This window comes from Mirounga angustirostris, unplaced genomic scaffold (assembly GCF_029215605.1).
Source record: "Mirounga angustirostris isolate CCGP_5_RB_7025 unplaced genomic scaffold, mMirAng1.0.hap1 SCAF_11, whole genome shotgun sequence".
NCBI classification, from domain to species: domain Eukaryota; kingdom Metazoa; phylum Chordata; class Mammalia; order Carnivora; family Phocidae; genus Mirounga; species Mirounga angustirostris.
Genome location: NW_026991719.1, coordinates 114,499 through 140,078, shown reverse-complemented (window position 1 = coordinate 140,078; position 25,580 = coordinate 114,499). Strand labels below are relative to the sequence as shown.

At 64.9% G+C, this 25,580-nt stretch overlaps 1 protein-coding gene across 6 annotated transcripts in view; it reads right to left on the bottom strand.

Moving 5' to 3' along the window:
• Positions 1 to 25,580, bottom strand: part of LOC123841258 (cohesin subunit SA-2-like) — a 75,763-nt gene that overhangs the window by 23,187 nt on the left and 26,996 nt on the right. For 4 of the 6 annotated variants that reach the window (XR_010406000.1, XR_010406002.1, XR_010406003.1 and 1 more), the window contains 8 exons: positions 24,250 to 24,454; positions 22,587 to 22,738; positions 18,305 to 18,378; positions 12,939 to 13,062; positions 8,869 to 8,967; positions 6,571 to 6,650; positions 3,047 to 3,154; positions 1,445 to 1,556 (listed from right to left, as the gene is read on the bottom strand). Coding sequence is in view for 1 of the 6 variants with exons in the window: in XM_064573651.1 (XP_064429721.1) it covers positions 1,445 to 1,556; positions 3,047 to 3,154; positions 6,571 to 6,650; positions 8,869 to 8,967; positions 12,939 to 13,062; positions 18,305 to 18,378; positions 22,587 to 22,738; positions 24,250 to 24,454 (954 nt within the window). In the remaining 5 variants the exon portion in view is untranslated. Of the gene's footprint in view, positions 1 to 60; positions 176 to 1,444; positions 1,557 to 3,046; positions 3,155 to 6,570; positions 6,651 to 8,868; positions 8,968 to 12,938; positions 13,063 to 18,304; positions 18,379 to 22,586; positions 22,739 to 24,249; positions 24,455 to 25,580 lie in introns of all 6 variants that reach the window. The other 2 variants (XR_010406001.1, XR_010406004.1) reach the window with 2 other exon arrangements.

Below are 25,580 nucleotides of genomic sequence, written 5' to 3'. Positions count from 1 at the left end.
GAGGCCAGCAGGATCATGGCCTTGGTCCACGACTCAGAGCAGGCTTCTGGCCACGCTCACCTTGGCGCCCGCCACGTGGCTCCAGCAGCAGGGCCGTCATGCACTCCCAGTTCCGGACCAGGGCGGGCGCTGCCTCCCACAGGCCGTCCACCAGGTACGGGACATGTCTGTGGAACTGATAGGGATGTGCCAGACATGTGAGGTAAGAATGAGAAAGGAGGACACGTGATGACACGGGACGGGGAGGACACGGGACGACGACACGGGGTGGAGAGGACACGGCCATGACACAGGGCGGGGAGGACACGGGATGACGACACGGGGCGGGGAGGACACAGCCATGACACGGGGCGGGGAGGACATGGGATGATGACATGGGGGGGGGAGGACACAGCCATGACATGGGACGACGACACGGGGTGGAGAGGACACGGCCATGACACGGGGCAGAGAGGACACAGCCATGACACGGGGCGGGGAGGACACGGGACAACGACACGGGGCGGGGAGGACACGGCCATGACACGGGGCGGGGAGGACACGGGATGACGACACGGGGTGGAGAGGACACGGCCATGACACGGGGCGGGGAGGACACAGGATGACGACACGGGGCGGGGAGGACACGGCCATGACACGGGGAGGACACGGGGCGAGGAGGACACAGCGATGACATGGGGCGGGGAGGACATGGGACGACGACACGGGGCAGGGAGGACACGGCGATGACACGGGGCAGGGAGGACACGGGACGACGACACGGGGTGGAGAGGACACGGAGATGACATGGGGCGGGGAGGACACGGGATGATGACACGGGGCGGAGAGGACACGGCCATGACATGGAGCGGAGAGGACACGGCGATGACACGGGGCGGGGAGGACACGGGACGACGACACGGGGTGGAGAGAACACGGCCATGACATGGAGCGGGGAGGACATGGGACGACGACACGGGGTGGAGAGGACACGGCCATGACACGGGGCGGGGAGGACACGGGATGACAACACAGGGTGGAGAGGACACGGCCATGACATGGGGCGGGGAGGACACGGGACGACGACACGGGGTGGAGAGGACACGGCCATGACACGGGGCGGGGAGGACACGGGATGACGACACGGGGCGGGGAGGACACGGGATGACGACACGGGGTGGGGAGGTCAGGTAATGACACAGGCAGGAAGGGCCCCCTTCCCAACCCTCCCATGTGTGGACACATATAGACACATGAGAACACCAACCCAGAGATGTGACTCCCACGTGCCCATAGCAAGTGTTGTTCACACAGGAACCAAGCCCCTTTCCAGCCCAACATGGGATGCGGGCATGGGACATAGGACATGGCATGGAACATGGGGTGCAGGGCACGGGACACGAGTCCAGGTCCTTCACGTGGCTCGGACATCCTGTCCCCGGACCCCACACGGCCACGCCCTCACCTCGCCCTGCAGGTAGAAGTCGATAAGCGTCTTCATGTTCTGGAGATTTCTATCAAACTCATCAGGGGGCTCTTGACCAAAGAAACCTTCGTGGGGTGGAGGGGCCAGGAGCCTAGGGAGATCAGAGAAAGTGACCCCGACGTCGGCCTGGAGCGGGGGACCCTGTGCACCTGGCTGGGCTCCCAGGTCCTGTGGGGCCAGGCCGACCCACACTCCAGCATGCATGTCTGCACACACTCGCCACACAGAGACCTGGGGAGCAGGACTACCAGGAAGCCATGGGGGCGGGACACAGACCACGGAGGAGAGTTCTAGAACTGACTTCTGTCTGTCCGAGCTGACTGTCAGCCCAGGCCAACACTGGGGAGGGAACCAACCACCAGACTGTCCCCAGTCGCTGCACCTCAAACCCCCAGAGAAGCCGAGAATGGGGAACTTTACCTGAACACAGACCCGTCAGTGAGGGCAAGACAGCCAGATGGCCCAGGAGGGGCCCTCAGGAGCAGGGGGCTTCAGGGGGCCTCAGGGGCCCTCAGGAGACCCTCAGGGGGCCTCAGGGGACCTCAGGGTCCTGGGGCTTCAGGGGACTCAGAGGATCTCAGGGGGCTTCAGAGGACCTGAGAGGGCCTTAGGGGACCTCAGGGACCTCAGGAGCAGGGGGCTTCAGGGGGCCTCAGGGGCCTCAGGGACCTCAGAGGACCTCAGGGGGCTTCAGGGGACTCAGAGGACGTCAGAGGGCCTTAGGGGCCCTCAGGAGCAGGGGGCTTCAGGGGGCCTCAGGGGCCTCAGGGACCTCAGAGGACCTCAGGGGGCTTCAGGGGACTCAGAGGACCTCAGAGGGCCTTAGGGGCCCTCAGGAGCAGGAGGCTTCAGGGGGCCTCAGGGGCCCTCAGGAGACCCTCAGGGGGCCTCAGGGGCCCTCAGGAGACCCTCAGGGGGCCTCAGGGGGGCCTCAGGGGGCCTCAGGGACCTCAGGGGCAGGGGCTTCAGGGGACTCAGAGGATCTCAGCGGGCTTCAGAGGGCCTGAGAGGGCCTTAGGTGACCTCAGGGACCTCAGGAGCAGGGGGCTTCATGGGGCCTCAGGGGCCTCAGGGGACCTCAGAGGATCTCAGGGGGCTTCAGGGGACCTCAGGGTCATGGGGCTTCAGGGGACTCAGAGGATCTCAGGGGACCTCAGGGGACTTCAGGGGCATGGGCCTCAGGGGACTCAGAGGACCTCAGAGGGCCTTAGGGGATCTCAGGGGCAGGGGGCCACCACCACCTCCTCAAATCAATCCACATGTGGACATGCCTGTAACACAGACCAAGTCAGTCTGCTCCCAGTCACACGCTTACCAGACTCTGGGTCAGCATGTCCTTCCAAGTGGTGCTCGTGTCCATCCTGTTCTGTCCCTCAGGGCCCAACACCTGCCGTCCTATACAACCCCCTGGTCGTGGGCCCTGCTGTTCTTGGGGGTCCTGGGGCCTCCTCCTGCCCCCCACTCTCCATGTGCACATCTGCAGCTGGTGGGATGTGGGACACGGGACATGGGACCCCACTTCAACATCACAGCCCTGGAGACCCCATCAGGGGCCCCAGGGTGGCCAGGCACCCGCCTTACCTCTTACAGATGAGCTCGCCCGCGGCTGTCGCCATGGGCCTGTAGGCCGCGTACACAAACTGGAACAGGAAGACGTATTCCATGGCGGAGAACACGCCCACGTAGTGCCTGGGGGGAGATACTCGTGAGCCCAGGGCCCCTGTACACGGGGCTTTTCCACACAGAGCTGTGCGCACGGGGCTTGGCCACACACGCCCGTCCCCAAGAGTAAACTGAGATTCTTTGTTGGGCCGATGGCCCCAACCTCGGCTTCCCCTAGATGTGGCCCCCTCAAATTCCGACCAGTCTGAGCTCACCCAGGGCAGCACACGTCCCAGGATTTGAGCTGAGCCCACATGAGAAGATGCCACGTGAGCTGAGGCCAGGTGAGCAGGATCCCGGGAAGGCCTGCCCTCCACAGGGCCTCCAGGGTTAGAGTTGGTTCCTTCCCCTCTAGCCACCCGTGAGCCCCAAATTAGGGGAAAAGCACTCTGTCCTCTCCCGCGTGTGCACCTGGGGCACCTGTCAGCCCAACCCTGCCCAACCCTCCACCCCCAGGAGCGGCGCTCCGGACTCTAAGCAGGTGGCCATGCAGGGGCACACAGGAGGGGCAGCAGATGTCCACGGGCACCCACGGTGGGAGCAGTAGGGGGATTCGGGTGAGGGACACCACTGACAGCATGTGGGGGGACATCACCAGCGTGACCCTTTGTCCAAATGCATCCACTGTGTCCACGTGTGACAGAGCATCCACATCACAGTGGAGCAATCTGCCAATGTGGCCACGTGGGCATCCCCAAAACCAGCAGAAACCAGGGCAGGTGGCCTACGTGCCACCCTGCCTGGGGTTCGAATGAAGGTGGGAGACCCCCAAGGACGTGGGGAGGCCCCAGATAAGTGAGTGGGACACCTGCATTCACGCTCGGCCACTGCACATGGCAAGGAGCATATCCAGCGGGTCCACGTCAGCCCTGTCCAGGCCTCAAGCCCCAAAGCCACACGGTTCTGCGCCCACCTGGGGACTCAGGCCAAGGTGTGGCCCCAGGACCTGGCGCTTCGCTGCACAAAGCCCACGAGGTGCTGGCAGAGATGTAGCCGCGAGGCATGGGAGCAGGACAGCCAAGAGGATGGGTGTCCCGCTGGGAGTCAGGCCCGGCGAACACACACTTCCTCCCCCTGGTGTCATACGGGCCTTCAACAGATTAGACAAGGCCCACCCCACCGGGCAGGACGATGTGCTGTGCCCGCATGTCAGTCTACGCAGGGAACTCCTCACAGACTCTCCAGAATCACGGGTAAGCTGCACCCCACCCCCACTGTGAGCAGTCAGGTTGACACAAGGCTTCACCTGTTGTCACTTCCTTACAAAAGTGGGCAGCTGCCGACCTCCGGCCCATCTCAGACCCTCAGCGATGGGAGGGAGCCACTCACGCGCTGGACAGCTTAAGTCAAGGAGCCCACTCCGCGTGACCCACGGCCACCTGCCACGGTCCAGGCCCATCCGCCCGGCTGCCCATGAGCCTCACCGTGGGCTGCAGCCAGCTGGCAGACACACGTCCTGGGACGTCCCCACCTCTGTCATCCTGAGCCAACGCCCACAACGAGCCTGCTTCTAGATGCGCGTGTCCACACGCCTCCTGGTGGGTCCGTCTCTCCGGAGGGCCCCGACGGACACGGCCGCCATGGGAACACCAGTGAGCAGGACATGCAGCTACCCTGGGCCACCCAGCCTGCACAGGGCAGGAGGCAGAGGCCACGACCCCAGGCTGCAGGGGCCCCCACAGCCAGGCCCACAGTGCCCCTGAAGGACACGGCATCTGCAGGACACAGATCTCAGACAGGGCCACTCAGAGCCCAAGCACGTGAGACAGAGCGAAGCCGCCTCAGAACGTGGTCTGCGCACAGCGGAGACCCCGCGTGGGCGTGAGACACCCGGTGGTCGCGGCACCACATCCACGGCAACCCTGCGGCCCGGGACCCAAATCCTCCATCCGGTTCTTCCAGCACCTTCTCGCTCCACGTGCGAGCACCCTCCCTCCTGCCACCAACTCCAGGTGCGTCCCGGGGTCCGCTGGGGGTGGCAGCCGGAGGACTAGATGGGGACCTCACGGCCCTGCCCAGGTGTCTTGTACTCATGTGTCAGGAGCCACACAGGTAAGAGCTTCTCTGCGTTGCTGTCAGGGGGCTCACGGCCCCGAGTGCACCCTGCACTGTGCTCGGGACAGTGGTGGGCACCAAGGCCCCAGTAGACACACATTCCCGCACCTGGTCCCCAACCCGGGTCACAGTGCCTGTGTGCACTCTGTCCAGACGGCTCCATTTTATAATATGTCAGCGTATCACCCACCCACTGCTCCTGGCTGTGGGCATCGGGCCAGCTGCCAGCAGCGCCGGCCACTCACGGGACCACAGCACAGCACGGAGGAAGCCTGGAGCCCGGTCCCCAGCTGCAACAGTATCCATCTGGGCTGCGCCGGATGCAGAGCCGTGAGAGGGTCCAATGCCCACCTGGGCCCGCTCTGTCCCCAGCACGGGGCAGACAGATGGCACCACGGGCAGGCACCCAGCCTCTGGGGTACAAGACGTCCCCACAGCACCCTCCCCAGTGTCTTCGCACAGGGGCCGAGCAGGAGGTCGTGTCCCCGTGTCCCCTATTCCAGTGCCGCCTCACATCAACATAGGACACCTGACTCAGTGAGCAAGGAGGCTGCATCCTGCAGTCGGGGCACGTCCAGGGGAACAAGAGCCCTACGTCCCAGCCTAAGTGCTACTGGGACCCAGGAGCTTCCAGAACGTTCTGCAGGCCCAGCCGATCGTAGCCACCTCCTAACACTAGCCCCTCGGAGCCCGACACAGGGCCAGCAGCTGACGGAGAGGCCGGGACCCCAGAGAGAACCCCCAAACCCCTGAGCTCCAGGACCTCTCAGGCGATCCAACGAGCCCCTGCGGTTGATCGCGAGCAAGGATGTCGGCGGCAGAGTTCCGAAACCCAGCAGGAGCGCAAGCATACCCGAACACAAGAGCGGACGCTTGCCGTGCCTTCCTTAGCCGAACACGCGCCTTTGCCCGCATGACCACACCCCCCCACTGTCCGCCTCCAGCACACGTGGTGGCACACGTGCCCTCCCGCCCCCAGCCAGTGGACACACGCACGGGCGTGAGTACTTACACCCCGCGGGCCCGCGGCACGGGCGCGGGGACCTCCAGCCGGCGCGCACGCCGCACGTGCGTACTTACAGCCGGCGGGCGCGCCGCAGGGGTGCAGGGACCTCCAGCGGGGAAGCGCGCGGCACGGGCGCGGGGACCTCCAGCCGGCGGGGAAGCGCGCGGCACGGGCGCGGGGACCTCCAGCCGGCGGGGAAGCGCGCGGCACGGGCGCGGGGACCTCCAGCCGGCGGGGAAGCGCGCGGCACGGGCGCGGGGACCTCCAGCCGGCGGGGAAGCGCGCGGCACGGGCGCGGGGACCTCCAGCCGGCGGGGAAGCGCGCGGCACGGGCGCGGGGACCTCCAGCCGGCGGGCGCGCAGCACAGGCACGGCGACTTACTCGGATATGAGCCTCAGGAGCTGCATGCACTCGGACGTGATTTCCGGCTGCCTGTCCTGCGTCATCGACAGGATTCGTTTCTAGGAAGAAAGATCACAAAACGAACAGGCTTCGTTCCAGCACCGTCTGCGTGACACCAGATGCGGCATGGGCGCGAGGACCTCCAGCAGGGAAGGGCACCCCCCAGGGCACCACGCCCCCCCGCTGCCGCACAGGACGGACTGCCCCATCGAGGCACCCCCACGTCAGCAGCCGACTGGCAGCCTGGCACCATCACCCCCGAGGCCGACGCGCACGACGCCAGCAGCGCCCTCTCCCACCCCCACCCCACGGCCGGGGCCCCGCGCCCCCCGGACTTACAGCCCCGCCTTTGTTCTCTCCCCACAGCAGTACCGAGGATGTGGGGCTGGGTCGTCCCCTCGAGGGATGGGGCATCCAGCTACGTCGTTGGTGCCCTCAGAAGGCAGCACCCCCTCCCCCACGGGCGCTAGCACCCAAGCGTCCCCAGCCTTTCCTAGTGTCCCCAGCTGTCACCGCTGGTGTGGATGGACCGTGAGAGGGAAGTGTGCAGAAACGGGAAGCAGAAGCCTGGGACCCTCGGGGCTGCAGGGAAGCACTCTGCGGCTGCCTCCACCTGCGCTGCTGGCCGAGCACAGTCGCCCAAAGGCCACGGTCCATATCCCTGCCGGTCTGGGGGTGTGAGCTCCACACACGTGTGGCCATCCAGAGGACAAGCCTACATAGTGCTTCTTTCCTACGAGGGGTGGTGGACGACTCTGCACAACCTCTCTCCCAGAAACGGGCCATGGGTCCCGGCTGGCTGGCACACGGGGTTGGCACCACACCGTCCCCCTCCGTGGGGATTCACCACCACCCCGAGGAAGCCCTCCATGCCCCTGTGGACACCGGGGTGTCCGCCACTGGGCTTTCAAGCTCCCCTCACTCCTCTCTACATGTGGACTTTACTTTTCCCAGAGACAGTGGGAATCACCACGTGGAAGTTGGGACCACAGGGCAGGGCACATGGTCGTCCCCAGGGCCGCCTGACGTGAGACCCCGTCCCCAGAGCTGCCGGATGTGGGACCCCATCCCCAAATGCTGCCACTCATCATCTCACGGGGCTCACAAAACCAGGACCGGGAGCTTCTGCCCCCCTGGACACAACTGCGCCCTGACAGGGCCAGGGCGTGCTGCCCCCAGCTCGGCCCCTTGCACAGTGCAGTGTTCCAGGGTGCAAGGGTCTGAGAAATGGCGGGAGGTGTGGGAGGGCCGCCTGCAACAGCCCCTCACCCTCATGGCGGGGGCCTCCCTGCACCCGAGGGAAAGGCGCATCCTGAGCCCCCAGACAGTACAGAGGACTGTGCTCCCGTCTTTCCCTGGTGCCCACTCTTCCTCAGGCGTGAAATCACTCTTCTGGGGGTCTCCGCGTCCCGGGAATGCCCCCGGGTCAGGGAAGACTTCTATACATACATGGGCATGCGTGGCTCCTGGCCGTCCGGCCTCACTGCTTTCCTGCTCAACCCCGCTGGGGACCCTGACACGGTCGAGGAACGCTGGGTTCTCCCCCACACCCCCAAGGAAGAGACGACCCCCACCGGGTGGCCCCTGCCACACAGGCTGGCCCTCCACGTTCACCGGGCACCTCCGTGGCCCGACCCCTGCTCCCCTCCAGCCACGGGTCCCGGGTTGGAGTGCTCGACTGGGCGATGGTTGGGGGTCCTCCAGAATGGGCAGCGGGGTCTCGCGACAGCGCCCTGGGTGACGGCGTGGCCCCCGAACTCAGGAACAAACTGGGTACCAGTGCACCACGAGCTGCACTCCCGCACTGTCCCGTGCAGCCTACTACCGACCCACAGTCCGGAGCAGCTCTGAACCTCTGCGAGGGGACCCTGGAGATCAACGGCCCCAGCTGCTCCTCCAACAGGTCAGCGCTGCTGACCCTGCCAGCTCCTGCACCACAAGCTTGAGGTCAGCACCCCCACTGGCCCACTGGGGCTGTGCACACGCTCCAACCTCAGCCCTGCACACAGAGCACCCCGCTGCGGGGGTCCACGTCACCCGGCGGGCCGTGAAGCGCGGGCAGCTGGGCCCTGGGCTCGGACACCCAGAGAAGCTTCCAGTTCATCTTCTGCAGGACAACAGCCCCGAGCACCGGGCTGAGACGTGGCCAGCACTCTAGGCCAGCCGGCAGCTGCTGGACACAGCCCCACTTCCACACATCCCCCGAGATGCTTGGGTACGTGGACACCGGGCACCGGCCACGGGGGGCGCAGCAACGACACGCAAAATCTCACTCACCTTGAACTTATAGAAGAAAAGGCCCAACTTCATAGCCGACTCTCTTTTCTCATAGAGTGCCTTCAGTGCCAGGATGCACTTCATCCGCACACTCGCGTCCTTCGGGACAGAGGAACGGGGTCCGGTTACCACGGAAGGGCAGCTCCCCACCACAGACTCTCGTCAGAAATGCCTCTGTCCATGACAGCGCAGGTCAGCCCTCAGCCTAAAACGTTCTAGGTGGGACATGGGGCTTTACAACCCCCGCACAGTCTTGAAATACGCCTGCTGGGGTCTGAACTGTGCATCCCAAAGTCACATGTTGAAACCCTTGCCCCCAGGACCTCAGGATGGGGCCGTATTGGGAGGTGGGGTCTTTAAAGAGGGGATTAAGTTGTAAAATGAGGTCACAAGGGTGGGCCTGATCCCATAGGATTGGTGTCCTTACAAGAGGGGATGACGGCACAGATATCCACAGAGACAACCACGTGAGGACACGGGGAGAAGACGGGGTCCACATGCCAAGGAGAGAGGCCTCAGGAGGAACCAACCTCAGCCCTGCCTGGATCTCAGACTCCCACCCTTGGCCCCGCCTGGATCTCACACTCCCAGCCTCCAGCCCCACCTGGATCTCACACTCCCAGCCTCGGAATGCCTGGATCTCAGACTCTCAGCCTCCGCCCCTCCTGGATCTCACACTCCGCCCCTCCTGGATCTCACACTCCCAGCCTCCAGACCCATCTGGATCTCAGACTCCCAGCCTCAGCCCCTCCTGGATCTCAGACTCCCAGCCTCCAGCCCCACTTGGATCTCAGACTCCCAGCCTCCAGACCCATCTGGATCTCGCACTCCCAGCCTCGGCCCCTCCTGGATCTCACACTCCCAGCCTCAGCCCCTCCTGGATCTCAGACTCCCAGCCTCCAGACCCATCTGGATCTCGCACTCCCAGCCTCGGCCCCTCCTGGATCTCACACTCCCAGCCTCAGCCCCTCCTGGATCTCAGACTCCCAGCCTCCAGCCCTGCCTGGATCTCAGACTCCCAGCCTCGGCTCCTCCTGGATCTCACACTCCCAGCCTCGGCCCAATTGGATCTCACTCCCAGCCTCCAGAACTGGGAGGAATAAATGTGTGTTGTCTGAGCTGCCCCCTCTGGGATGTCTTTTATGGCCACTCAAGCTGACTAATTCAATGCCCACAGCTAAAACAGCCCTGGGCATCCGTATTGTAGTTTTTTATTTTTCTAAGGCTCCAGGCCCAACACGGTGCTCGAACTCAGGACCCCAAGATCAACAGTCCCACCTTCCACTGAGTGACCCAGCCAGGCGCCCCTGCAAAATTTTTCTTCTAAGCAGAGAAAACATGCATTTGTACCCATGGAGTTACCAACGTTTTATCTTCTGAGAAATCTCGTTCAGCATCAGTGTCCTTTGTGTGAGTGAATACAGAGGCACCCTGATTCAGAAAAATGTACCCGGGGGGCGCCTGGGTGGCTCAGTCAGTGAAGCATCTGCCTTTGGCTCAGGTCATGATCCCGGAGTCCTGGGATTGAGCCCTTCGCTGGGTTCCCTGCACAGCCTGATTATCCCTCTGCCCCTGCACCCCGCCCCCCGCTCATGTGTGCGCACACGTTCTCTCTCTCTCTGAAGTAAGTAAAATCTTAAAAGAAAAGAAACATGCACCCGGACCACCAAATCCAAAGTGGAGGGCAGGCACGCGACCTCTCTACGCCCCACTTCCTTCTCTGCAGAAAACCAAGTGAGTCCCTGAGGGATTGTTTCAGGGAATAAAGAAGCAGAGTCCAAAGCAGGACACAGGCCAAGGGCCAGACACGGGGCACAAGGTGGGGTGAAGCTGCTCAATGCTGGCCGGCCTGCAGGGGTGCACCGGGCGGCTCCCCGTAGGGAGAGCCCACGTCCTCTGCACTCAGGGCTCAGTCCCTGCAGGGGACGTTGCGACAGCCACTCCCAGGCTCTGAAAGGCGTCACACTGCCCTCCCGGAGGTCTGTCACCACGCCCCAGGCAGAGCAGAGCGCAGCGGGGTCGGGACAGGAGGGAAGCCGTCCTCTGCATCCCAGGTCCCCGGGCAGCAGGGAGCATCGCGGCAGCCACTACACGCCCCACATTGCTGGGACGGCCACCCTCATCGGACCCCTGCAGGCCCCACATTGGCCGCAACTGGTGCCCCGACCGGCCTCCTCCCTCCACACATGGGTTCCCTTGGCCGAGGCCCCAGGAAAGTCTCTATGCTTGTCGTTGGTGCACTAAGCCAGCTGTGCTCCCCCCACAAAGAAAAAGCAGAGAAGTCTGCTCCAGACCGATGTCTGTGACCCCCAAAATCCATATGTTAAGTCCTAACCCCCCAAGGGGATGGTATGTGGAGGCGGAGCTCTGGGAGGTGATGGGGTCATAAGGGTTAGGGGTAGGGTGAGATCTGCGGAGCCCCTCGCCCCCTTTTCTGTGTGAGGACCCGGCGAGGAGATGCCCTCCGTGAAGCAGGACAGAGAATCCTCTGCACACTCGCGTCTGCCGGCACCTTGGCCTAGGACGGCAGAGCCCAGCCGTGAGAGCAGTGAGCGTGTGCAGATCGCGAGCCCCTGCTGGTGGTGTTCCGCCACGGGGCCCACACAGCACACCAAGCAACGGCTCAACGTTCCAGGCCCCCTCCCCTGCCCTGCAGCAAAGAACCCCCGTCTTCACGACCCAAGACCCGTCACCACGCATGACCGACGGCTGCCCTGCCAGGCACACTGATCGCCGGTAGCACGCCGAAGCAAATGTGCCGTGCGACCTAACGCAGAATAAGCCACCAAGCTGGGAAAACCCAAGACGACGCAGACACTCGTTTGGGGCCTCGCCTGCAACAAGCACACAGAGCAGTGCATGCACCGCCCAGAGATCCCTCCCCACACCTGCCCGCTTCCCCCCACACACCTGCCTGATTCCCCCCACACACCTGCCCGCTTCCCCCGCCGCACACCTGCCCGCTTCACCCCACACACCTGCCCGATTCCCCCCACACACCTGCCTGCTTCACCCCGCCGCACACCTGCCCGCTTCACCCCGCCACACACCGGCCCGCTTCACCCCACACACCTGCCCGCTTCCCCCCACACACCTGCCCGCTTCACCCTGCCGCACAGCCGCCCGCTTCACCCCACACACCTGCCCGCTTCCCCCCACACACCTGCCCGCTTCACCCTGCCGCACAGCCGCCCGCTTCACCCTGCCGCACACCTGCCCGCTTCCCCCCCACACCTGCCCACTTCACCCCGCCGCACACCTGCCTGCTTCTACCCCCCGCACACCTGCCTGCTTCCCCCACGCGCACATGCCCACACACCTGCTTCCCCCCACAAGGCAAGAGCCCCAGCTCAGGAGGCCAGAGGAGGAGGAGGACAAAACAGGACCATCAGCTCCAGAAACATGAAACACAGCCACGGGGTCATCACAGACAATCCTTAAGGCTTCATCACGTTTAGTTCTAACACAGAGAGCATCTATTCAGAAGAACTGACTTTTGCTCATTTACGTCTGTGACGGGGGAGAAACACCGCCCAACGTTGGCAGCTGCGGGTGTCCCCCACACACGTCTGCACTGCTGGGGATGTGAACGTGCAGGATTCAGAGCTACTAACCCGGAGCAGGCGCGTGCTTAGGATTCCCTGTCAGGCAGCCTCAGGACTGTGGGCGTGTCTCCCAGTCTGAGAGCAGGCAGCAGATGGACAGGGTGGACTGGGTGGGCAGCCTAGGACTACAGACAGCCGACCCTGCCCCCGAGGGTCACAGCACGCCATGCCTGCCCCATTATCTAAGCTAGGGACCCAGATGCAAACCCTGTGCTGGGGGGCAGACACGAAGGAGGGCCACATCCCCATTTCTCCAGGGGACAGGTGAGCCCCTACAGCCTGAACCCTCTGTCACCCCACGGCGAGGACAGCTACAAAACTGTTGCTTTGTGGAAAACCTCCTTCTCAAGCTGGACTCATGAAAAACTGTCCGGGAGACACGTGCTTGCTCCGTGAACGAGCCAGACAACACAACACACCTGTGGGCCCCCCAGTGGAGGCGGCAGACCAGCAGGGCACACGTACCTTGTCGTACAGCATCCAGCCGATGTACTTCAAGTAGTTGTTGTCCAGGAACATGTCCGGATACAGCCTGATCCAGCAGCCGAGCTCCCCCATACAGATCACACGGATGTCCGAGCTGATGTCACTGACAAACGAAGCAAGACTGTCACCCAAGAGCCAGGAAATGTCTTCAGCACAGTGGGGTGCACGTGTCAACGCAATGCTGAGTGAGGCTAAGACAGCCTGAGACACAGCGACACGCGGGGAAGACGCACATGAGGCTCGGTCACGGCCTGAGTCACAAAGACATGCGGGGAAGATACGGACTGAGGCTCAGTCACGGCCTGGGTCACGGGGGACACGTGGGGAAGACGCACATGAGGCTCGGTCACGGCCCGGGTCACGGGGACACGCGGGGAAGATGCACACTGAGGCTTGGTCATGGCCTGAGTCACGGGGACACGTGGAGAAGACACACACTGAGGCTCGGTCACGGCCCGGGTCACGGGGACACGCGGGAAGACGCACACTGAGGCTCGGTCACGGCCCGAGTCACAGGGACACACGGGGAAGATGCACACGGAGACCCGGTCATGGCCCGAGTCACAGGGACATGTGAGGAAGATACAGACTGAGGCTCGGGACAGCCCAGGTCACGGGGACACGCGGGGAAGACGCACACTGAGGCTCGGTCATGGCCCAGGTCACGGGGACACGTGGGGAAGATGCACACTGAGGCTCGGTCACGGCCCGGGTCACGGGGACATGCAGGGAAGACGCACACTGGGGCTCGGTCACGGCCTGAGTCACAACACATGCGGGGAAGATATAGACTGCGGTTCAGTCACGGCTCGGGTCATGGGGGACATGTGGGGAAGACGCACACTGAGGCTCGGTCATGGCCTGAGTCAAGGGGACATGCGGGGAAGACGCACATGAGACTCGGTCATGGCCCGAGTCATGGGGACACGCGGGGAAAACGCACACTGAGGCTCGGTCACGGCCCGGGTCACGGGGACACGCAGGGAAGACGCACACTGGGGCTCGGTCACGGCCTGAGTCACGAGACATGCGGGGAAGATAGAGACTGAGGCTCAGTCACGGCCCGGGTCACGGGGGACACGTGGGGAAGACGCACACTGAGGCTCGGTCATGGCCTGAGTCAAGGGGACATGCGGGGAAGACGCACATGAGACTCGGTCATGGCCCGAGTCATGGGGACACGCGGGGAAAACGCACACTGAGGCTCGGTCACGGCCCGGGTCACGAGACATGCGGGGAAGATAGAGACTGAGACTCAGTCACGGCCCGGGTCACGGGGGACACGTGGGGAAGACGCACACTGAGGCTCGGTCACGGCCTGAGTCAAGGGGACATGTGGGGAAGACGCACATGAGGCTCGGTCACGGCCCGGGTCACGGGGACACGCGGGGAAGATGCACACTGAGGCTTGGTCATGGCCTGAGTCACGGGGACACGTGGAGAAGACACACACTGAGGCTCGGTCACGGCCCGGGTCACGGGGACACGCGGGAAGACGCACACTGAGGCTCGGTCACGGCCCGAGTCACAGGGACACACGGGGAAGATGCACACGGAGACCCGGTCATGGCCCGAGTCACAGGGACATGTGAGGAAGATACAGACTGAGGCTCGGGACAGCCCAGGTCACGGGGACACCCGGGGAAGACGCACACTGAGGCTCGGTCATGGCCCAGGTCACGGGGACACGTGGGGAAGATGCACACTGAGGCTCGGTCACGGCCCGGGTCACGGGGACATGCAGGGAAGACGCACACTGGGGCTCGGTCACGGCCTGAGTCACAACACATGCGGGGAAGATATAGACTGCGGTTCAGTCACGGCTCGGGTCATGGGGGACATGTGGGGAAGACGCACACTGAGGCTCGGTCATGGCCTGAGTCAAGGGGACATGCGGGGAAGACGCACATGAGACTCGGTCATGGCCCGAGTCATGGGGACACGCGGGGAAAACGCACACTGAGGCTCGGTCACGGCCCGGGTCACGGGGACACGCAGGGAAGACGCACACTGGGGCTCGGTCACGGCCTGAGTCACGAGACATGCGGGGAAGATAGAGACTGAGGCTCAGTCACGGCCCGGGTCACGGGGGACACGTGGGGAAGACGCACACTGAGGCTCGGTCATGGCCTGAGTCAAGGGGACATGCGGGGAAGACGCACATGAGACTCGGTCATGGCCCGAGTCATGGGGACACGCGGGGAAAACGCACACTGAGGCTCGGTCACGGCCCGGGTCACGGGGACACGCAGGGAAGACGCACACTGGGGCTCGGTCACGGCCTGAGTCACGAGACATGCGGGGAAGATAGAGACTGAGACTCAGTCACGGCCCGGGTCACGGGGGACACGTGGGGAAGACGCACACTGAGGCTCGGTCACGGCCTGAGTCAAGGGGACATGTGGGGAAGACGCACATGAGGCTCGGTCACAGCCCGGGTCACGGGGACACGCGGGGAAGATGCACACTGAGGTGCGGTCACGGCCCAAGTCACGGGGACACGTGGGGAAGACGCACATTGAGGCTCGGTCACGGCCCGGGTCACGGGGACACGCGGGGAAGATGCACACTGAGGTGCGGTCACGGCCTGAGTCACGGGGACACGTGGGGAAGACGCACATTGAGGCTTGGTCACGGCCCGGGTCACGGGGACACGCAGGGAAGACGCACACTGGGGCTCGGTCACGGCCTGAGTCACGAGACATGCGGGGAAGATAGAGACTGAGGCTCAGTCACGGCCCGGGTCACGGGGGACACGTGGGGAAGACGCACACTGAGGCTCGGTCACGGCCTGAGTCAAGGGGACATGTGGGGAAGACGCACATGAGGCTCGGTCACAGCCCGAGTCACGGGGACACGCGGGGAAAACGCACACTGAGGCTCGGTCATGGCCCGGGTCACGGGGACACGCGGGGAAGACGCACACTGAGGCTCGGTCACGGTCCGGTTCACGGGGACACGCGGGGAAGACGCACACTGAGGCTCGGTCACGGCCCGAGTCACGGGGACACGCGGGGAAGATGCACACTGAGACCCGGTCATGGCCCAGGTCACAGGGACATGCGAGGAAGATACAGACTGAGGCTCGGTCACGGCCCGGGTCACAGGGACACGCAGGGAAGATACAGATTGAGGTCTGGTCATGGCCCAGGTCACGGGGGACACACGGGGAAGACGCACACTGAGGCTCGGTCATGGCCCGGGTCACGGGGACACGTGGGGAAGACGCACACTGAGGCTCGGTCATGGCCCGGGTCACGGGGACACGCGGGGAAGACGCACACTGAGGCTCGGTCACGGCCCGGGTCACGGGGACACGTGGGGAAGACGCACACTGAGGCTTGGTCACGGCCCGGGTCACGGCGACACGTGGGGAAGACGCACACTGAGGCTCGGTCACGGCCCGGGTCACGGGGACACGTGGGGAAGACGCACACTGAGGCTCGGTCATGGCCCGGGTCAGGGGACATGCAGGGAAGACGCACACTGAGGCTCGGTCACGGCCTGAGTCACAGGGACACGTGGGGAAGACGCACATTGAGGCTCGGTCACGGCCCGGGTCACGGGGACACGCGGGGAAGACGCACACTGAGGCTCGGTCACGGCCCGAGTCACGGGGACACGCGGGGAAGATGCACACTGAGACCCGGTCATGGCCCAGGTCACAGGGACATGCGAGGAAGATACAGACTGAGGCTCGGTCACGGCCCGGGTCACAGGGACACGCAGGGAAGATACAGATTGAGGTCTGGTCATGGCCCAGGTCACGGGGGACACACGGGGAAGACGCACACTGAGGCTCGGTCATGGCCCGGGTCACGGGGACACGTGGGGAAGACGCACACTGAGGCTTGGTCATGGCCCGGGTCACGGGGACACGCGGGGAAGACGCACACTGAGGCTCGGTCACGGCCCGGGTCACGGGGACACGTGGGGAAGATGCACACTGAGGCTTGGTCACGGCCTGAGTCACGGCGACACGTGGGGAAGACGCACACTGAGGCTCGGTCATGGCCCGGGTCACGGGGACATGCGGGGAAGACACACACTGAGGCTCGGTCACGGCCTGAGTCACAGGGACATGCGGGGAAGACGCACATGAGGCTCGGTCACAGCCCGAGTCACGGGGACACGCGGGGAAAATGCACACTGAGGCTCAGTCACGGCCTGGGTCACGGGGACACGCGGGGAAGACGCACACTGAGGCTCGGTCATGGTCCGGTTGACGGGGACATGCGGGGAAGACGCACACTGAGGCTCGGTCACAGCCCGAGTCACGGGGACACGCAGGGAAGATGCACACTGAGACCCGGTCACAGCCCGAGTCACAGGGACATGTGAGGAAGATACAGACTGAGGCTCGGTCACGGCCCGGGTCATGGGGACACGTGGGGAAGACGCACACTGAGGCTCGGTCACGGCCCGAGTCACGGGGACACGCGGGGAAGATGCACACTGAGACCCGGTCACGGCCCAGGTCACAGGGACATGCGAGGAAGATACAGACTGAGGCTCGGTCACGGCCCGGGTCACAGGGACATGCAGGGAAGATACAGATTGAGGTTTGGTCACGGCCCAGGTCACGGGGGACACATGGGGAAGACGCACACTGAGGCTCGGTCATGGCCCGAGTCACGGGGGACACGCAGGGATGACGCATACTGAGGTTCGGTCATGGCCCTGGTCACGGGGACATGCGGGGAAGATGCACACTGAGACCCGGTCACGACCCAGGTCACAGGGACATGCAGGGAAGATACAGACTGAGGTTTGGTCACGGCCCAGGTCACGGGGGACACACGGGGAAGACGCACACTGAGACCCAGTCACGGCCCGGGTCACAGGGACGTGCGGGGAAGATACAGACTGAGGTTTGGTCACGGCCCGGGTCACGGGGGACACACGGGGAAGACGCACACTGAGGCTCGGTCACGGCCCGAGTCACGGGGACACGCGGGGAAGACGCACACTGAGGCTTGGTCACGGCCTGAGTCACAAGACATGCGGGAAGATACAGACTGAGGCTCGGTCACGGCCTGGGTCACGGGGGACATGTGGGGAAGATGCACACTGAGGCTCGGTCACGGCCCGGGTCACGGGGACACGCGGGGAAGACGCACACTGAAGCTCGGTCACGGCCCGGGTCACGGGGACACGCGGGGAAGATGCATACTGAGACCCGGTCACGACCCAGGTCACAGGGACATGCGGGGAAGATACAGACTGAGGTTTGGTCACGGCCCGGGTCACGGGGGACACACGGGGAAGACGCACACTGAGGCTCGGTCACGGCCCGAGTCATGGGGACACACGGGAAGATGCGTGGCATCGAGGCTAACCCTTACCGGTAGCGGGGCACAAATGTCCTCTTAAAGAGCGCACAGATGATGTTGTCGATGGCCATTGGCTTGTTCTGGAACTGCAGGAGCAGAAGGACAGGCGTGTTGGACAGAAGCAGGGGTCTGCGGGCTCCTCAAAGCTGCGGCAGGCATGCAGGAGGCCCACATGCGGCCCCCTGGGTGGTCGCCCCTTGCCGCCCATCTGCGTCCTGTACGTGGGTGGTTCTGCCACCGCAGGGCCGCAGACCATCCCGCCTGCTCTGATCTGAGCCTCCCGTGCCCTCCACACCACGTCGATGCACACACGTGCACGTACAGGGCAGGGGTGCAGGGGCGAGCGGTGAGGGTGAGGGGTGTGGGGGTGAAGGGATGTGGGTGGGGGAAAAGGGCGTGGGGTGGGTGGGAAGGGGCATGGGCTGGAGGGCAGGGGCGAAGGGGCCGGCAGTGGGGTGAGGGGGTGCAGGGTGGGGGCAAGAAAGTGAAAGGGAGGGGGCAGGGGTGAAGTGGGACAGAGCAATGGAATGAGGGATGGAGGTGAAGGGGCTAGGGGGCAGTGAAGGTACAGGGAGATGAGGAGCGGGGGGTGAAGGGTGCAGGGTGGGGGGAAGGAAAGGGTGGGGGTGGGGGTTAGGGGTGGGAGCAAAGGAGTGAGGGGTGGGGCAAAGGGGTGATGGATGAGCTTAAGGGGTGGGAATGAAGGGGTGTGGGGTGAAGGGGTATGGGATGACAGGGTGAAGGGCGGGAGTGAAGGGACGAAGGGGTGACAGGGTGAGCGGTGAGGAAGGGGTGATGGGGTGACCAGCAGTGGTGATGGGATATAGAGTGATGGGGTCAGGGGGTGGGGGTGATGGGGTGGCGGAGCGAGTGAGATGAGGGTAAAGGGGTGATAGGGTGTGGGGCGGGGTGAGGGGCAGGGTGAAGGCGTGACGGGTGTGGGGCAATGGGCTGAGGGGCAGGAGTGAAGATGTCATGGGTGAGGGCTGGAGGTGATAGGATGAGTGCTGGGGTGACGGGGTGAAGGGGTAGGGGTGATGGGGTGAGGAGTGGGGGGTGAAGGGGTACAGGGGGATGGGTGAGGATGAAGAGGTGATGGGATGAAGGGAGTGGGGCAGGAGCGGAGGGGTGACAAGGTAAGCGGTGCGAGTGGCAGGGCACAGGATTGGGGGGTGAGGGGCAGGGGTGAGGTGTGGGGGTGATGGGATGCAGGGTGACGATGGGGGGGCTGCGCGGTGGGGGTGGGGACAAAGTGATGGGTGGGGCTCGGGACAGGGGTGAAGGGGTGCTGGGATGAGGGGGCACAGGGGTGGAGGCATGCAGGGTGAGGGGCAGGAGGTGAGGGGTGACAGGATGAGGGCAGGGGACAGGGGTGAAGGGGTCACAGGGTGGGGGGCGGAGGTGAAGGGGGTGCAGGCGATGAGTGGGCAGGGCGCAGGGCGGGGCAGAGGACTGCTCCCATGCAGAGGAACCCGGCGGGGTGGGAACCCTACACCCGCAGCGCTGTCTTTCTGGAAGGGCTTCTGCAGCCCAGGAACTGTAGGTGCCCCCCAAAGACGTGACCTCCTGTGTGCGCAGAGGTGTGGGCAGGGGATCAGAGGACGTGGGCGGGGGGGACGACACAGATGGACGCAGGGGGGACACAGATGAATGGGGGGACAAAGGGCATGGTGAGGGGACACAGAGGGTGCGGGGGGCGGACACAGGGCATGGGGGGACACAGAAGTCGCGGGGGGACACAGAAAGCGCGGGGGGACACAAAAGTCGCAGGGGGGACACAGAAGTTGTAGGAGGGACACAGGGTGCGGGGGACACAGAGGGTGTGGGGGGATACAGAAGGCGGGGGGACACAGAAGGCGCGGAGGGGACACAGAAGGTGCGGAGGGGACACAAGGGCACAGGGGGGCACACAGAATGCGTGGAGGGAGACACAGAAGGACAAGGGAGTGGGACACAAGCCGCGGGGGGGGGACACAGAAGGCGTGCGGTATGGAGGGTCACAGAAGGCGCGGGGTGAGGGGGACACAGAGGGCGCGGGGTGTGCGGGGCACAGAAGGTGCGGGGTGTGGGGGACACAAGGCGCGGGGTGTGGGGGGCACAGAGGGCGTGGGGTGTGGGGTCACAGAGGGCGCGGGGTGTGGGGGGCACAGAGGGCGCGGGGTGTGGGGGGCACAGAGGGCGCGGGTGTGGGGTCACAGAGGGCGTGGGGTGTGGGGGGCACAGAGGGCGCGGGGTGTGGGGGGCACAGAGGGCGCGGGTGTGGGGTCACAGAGGGCGTGGGGTGTGGGGGGCACAGAGGGCGCGGGGTGTGGGGGGCACAGAGGGCGCGGGTGTGGGGGGCACAGAGGGCACGGGGTGTGGGGGACACAGGCGCGGGGTGTGGGGGGCACAGAAGGCGCAGGGTGTGGGGGGCACAGAAGGCGCGGGGTGTGGGGGCACAGAGGTCACGGGGTGTGGGGGGCACAGAGGGCACGGGGTGTGGGGGCCACAGGCGCGGGGTGTGGGGGGCACAGAGGGCACAGGTGTGGGGCCACAGAGGGCACGGGGTGTGGAGGACACAGGCGCGGGGTGTGGGGAACACAGAAAACGTGGGGTGTGGGGGACACAAGGCGTGGGGTGTGGGGGGCATAGAAGGCGCGGGGTGTGGGGGGCACAGAGGGCGCGGGGTGTGGGGGGCATAGAGGGCGCGGGGTGTGGGGGGCACAGAGGGCGCGGGGTGTGGGGGACACAGAGGGCGCGGGGTGTGGGCAACACAGGCACGGGGTGTGGGGGGCACAGAGGGTGCGGGGTGTGGGGGACACAGGCGCGGGGTGTGGGGGGCACAGAAGGCGCAGGGTGTGGGGGGCACAGAGGGCACGGGGTGTGGGGGACACAGGCGCGGGGTGTGGGGGGCACAGAAGGCGCAGGGTGTGGGGGGCACAGAGGGCACGGGGTGTGGGGGACACAGGCGCGGGGTGTGGGGGGCACAGAAGGCGCAGGGTGTGGGGGGCACAGAGGGCACGGGGTGTGGGGGACACAGGCGCGGGGTGTGGGGGGCACAGAAGGCGCAGGGTGTGGGGAACACAGAAGGCGCGGGTGTGGGGGGCACAGAGGGCACGGGGTGTGGGGGACACAGGCGCGGGGTGTGGGGGGCACAGAAGGCGCGGGTGTGGGGGGCACAGAGGGCACGGGGTATGGGCGACACAGGCGCAGGGTGTGGGGGGCACAGAGGGTGCGGGTGTGGGGGGCATAGAGGGTGCGGGTGTGGGAGGCACAGAGGGCACGGGGTGTGGGGGACACAGGCGCGGGGTGTGGGGAACACAAGGCGCGGGTGTGGGGGGCACAGAGGGCGCGGGGGGCACAGAGGACGCAGTAATCGCAGTTTGAACTTACTGAAACCACAAATGATGGGAGAACAGAAATGGGACTGAGCCAGGGGCGTGGGGGTCCACCTGCGTGTCCCCAGAGGACACCCCCCCCAGGGAGCCCAGCTAAGAATCTGGAGCCGGGATGTGGAGCGACTGGGGGCCCACACTGTGCCTTCTGCGCCCCCGCCTGCTGCCGTGTTGTGGGGAGACCCTAACCCCGGAGAATGGTCCCAAGGCCTGGGGGACCAGGCGCTACCGCACGGAGTCACAGCCGCCCCGCTGACGGAGCAGGAACCCACAGCTGCGGGGCAGCCCTGGCGGGGGCGGGGCCAGGGGCGGGGCCTGGAGCCAAGGGGGCGGGCCAGGCCCAGACTCCCAGGTATGCTCCCTGCCTCTCTGCACCAGGTGCTGTCCTCACACCTGGGTCCCCTGCCTCCTCTCCAGGGTGGACCCTCCCTCCCCCCTGCGCACAGTGACAGCCTCACCCCTGCGTCCCCCCATCTCCAGTGCACCCTCCCCCTACCCCCACGCACAGTGACTGCCTCACCCCTGCGTCCCCACATCGGTGCACCCTCCCCCTACCCCCGCGCACAGTGACAGCCTCACCCCTGCGTCCCCCCATCTCTGGTGCACCCTCCCCCTACCCCCGCGCACAGTGACAGCCTCACCCCTGCGTCCCCCCATCTCTGGTGCACCCTCCCCCTACCCCCGCGCAGTGACAGCCTCACCCCTGCGTCCCCCCATCTCCAGTGCACCCTCCCCCCACCCCCGCGCGCAGTGACTGCCTCACCCCTGCATCCCCACATCGGTGCACCCTCCCCCGCTGTGCACAGTACCTCCGTCTGGGACCCTGCCCCCCTGCGCACAGTATGTCCTCACCCCTGCATACCCCCATCTCCGGTGCACCCCCTCCCCCCCGCGGTGACCCCAGCTGGCCCGTCCCGCACCTGGTGTCTGCGCTGGTCCAACAGCTCCATGTAGTACTTGTGTCTGCCCTTGAGCTTTGTGATGCTCTCGATCTCGTACAGCCGCTGGGCCGTGCGCCTGCCTGTGCAGATGCCCTGGTTCACGCTGGCCAGCGCCGTCAGCAGCTTCATGGCTGCCAGCAGAGCAGGCCGTGACCCTGGGGCTGGGACCCCAGGGCCGTGACCCCAGCGCTGGGCTCCACCTCCCACCAGAGTGACCGTTCTGCCAGTACTCAGAGGGGGCCTGGGGGTGAAAGGGGCTGGGAGGTCGGGGCGGCTGGGGGGCCTGCCGCGTCCTGCCCCTTGCTAGGTCACAAGAGTGGGTATGGTCACACGTACGTGATGACCATGCATGCAGACCCAAGAACACATCTCAGTGTCCCCAGGGCGTGCACACACCCCGCGACCTTCCCAGGTGCAAGGTCACATCAGTGCCCCAGAGCCGGCAGGATTCAACCAGGTGGAAAATGTCCTCAGAGGGCACGCAGGGCCAGGACCAGGGCGGGAAACGAGCTTCTGCTGAACAACCCCAGCTCAGCAGGCTGCGAACACCCGAGGGAGCCTCGCCATGACCGGGACACATGGCGGCTCGGGACCAGCAGTCCAAGGTCAGAGTTCACACGCAGGACCCTCCGACGGCACATGGCACCATTCACACCGTGTCCCCTGCAGACCCAGACGTGGGGACGAGACACACGCAGCCCCTGTGTGGCTGAGACACCCTTACGCACAGGTCGAGAGAGCCCTAATCTGCAGGGACCCGTCTGACACGGGACCTGAGTCCCTGTGGGACACATCTCACTAAAGCATCGTCTCGAACTTTGGATTTCTTCATGGTTCCTAATAGGTCCCTGCAAAGATCACACTTCCTTACCAACATTTCTGTATGAGGATGACTCCGCAGACTGCTAGAGGTCAAGGGACACTGCACCTTCCGGAAGGATGCAAAACTCACAGGACTTGTAACACAGACCCTCCTACCAAGTCCCTGTGGTCAGCACTGACCGCTCAGAGTGTGTTCCAGGAGAAGATACACCAGGTACTGACAGCTGATCAATAACCCGATTTGTTTAATTGACAGTCACTTAGAAAGACAACAGCCCAGGGACAGGAGACACCCAGGTGGGCCAGCCCTAGGGGCTCCTGTAGGGACAGAGGGACAGGACACGCCCGGGTGGGCCAGCCCGGGAACTGATGAGCCCACCCTCTCTGCAACGTCAGCCTTGCACACCGTGCCCACCCATCACGGCCTTTGCCATGGAAGATGAACAGGACCAACTTCCAGTCTTCCTGAAGCAAACGTCCCTCTGTGGCTTCTGCACCCCTCCAGCTCCTGGTGTCCACCCGCCCAGCAGCCTCTGCCCCCTGCAAGCCAGCACGCTGGCAGCCCGGGTGTGGACACTAGCCCTGGGACAGGCTGAGGCCCCTGGGCCTGTGTTCGTGTCCCATGGCCCCTGCCCCCATGGCCCCTCCCCCCACGGTGCCTCCCTGCCCCTGGTCACATGGCCCCTGCCCCCCATGTCCTCGGGCCCCTGCCCTCCACGTCCCGTGGCTCCTGCCCCCCAGGTCCGTGGCCCCTGAGCCACGGCCCCTCCCGGCCCCCGAGCCAGCAGGAGCCCGGGCAGGGCCCTGTGCAGCATCTGACCTGCCAGGGAGCTGGTGTGCCGCAGGCTGTGCACGGCCGAGTTGGTGAGGCCGCTGAGCATGCAGATCACCGTGTCCATGAGGTGTCCATCACACAGCACCGAGGAGTGTGTCAGGTGCACCAGCAGCTCTGTGAACTCACAGAAGTTCACCCGAAACCTCTTCCAGAAGGGCCCCGGCCCCACGATGGGGTAAAAGTCACTCTGCTGCGTTCAAGACAGAACAAGGGAAGACGGGGTCAGACGCTGGACTGGGCCTGGGCCCATCCCACCATGGTGACATACAGCTCTGCTCCTGGACAAGGGACTCTGAGTCACGTGACCACACGCTGAGCCTGCACTGGGGGGGGTGACAGGTCCAATCTGACACAGGTGACCCCCAATCTCCCACACCTGCACCTGGGGGGTCACACGTCCACTCTGACCCAGCATGACCCCCCAATCTCCCAGACCTGCACTTGGGGGCGGTGACAGGACCAATCTGACACAGGTGACCCCCAATCTCCCACACCTGCACCTGGGGGGGGTCACACGTCCACTCTGACACAGGCTGACCCTCAATCTCCCAGACTTGCACTTGGGGGCGGTGACACGTCCAATCTGACACAGGGTGACCCCCAATCTCCCAGACCTGCACCTGGAGGGTCACACGTCCACTCTGACCCAGCATGACTCCCCCAATCTCCCAGACCTGCACCTGGAGGGTCACACGTCCACTCTGACACAGGGTGACCCCAAATCTCCCAGACCACCACTTGGGGGGTCACACGTCCACTCTGACCCAGCATGACCCCCCAATCTCCCAGACCTGCACCTGGGGGGGTCACACGTCCACTCTGACACAGGCTGACCCTCAATCTCCCAGACTTCCACTTGGGGGCGGTGACGGGTCCAATCTGACACAAGGTGACCCCCAATCTCCCAGACCTGCACCTGGAGAGTCACACGTCCACTCTGACACAGGGTGACCCCAAATCTCCCAGACCAGCACTTGGGGGTCACACATCCACTCTGACCCAGCATGACCCCCCAATCTCCCAGACCTGCACCTGGAGGGTCACACGTCCACTCTGACCCAGCATGACCCCCCAATCTCCCAGACCTGCACCTTGGGGGGTCACACATCCAATCTAACACAGGGTGACCCCAAATCTCCCAGACCAGCACTTGGGGGGTCACACGTCTACTCTGACACAGGGTGACCCCCAATCTCCCAGACTTGCACTTGGGGGTGGTGACACGTCCAATCTGACACAGGTGACCCCCAATCTCCCACACCTGCACCTGGGGGGGGTCACACGTCCACTCTGACACAGGCTGACCCTCAATCTCC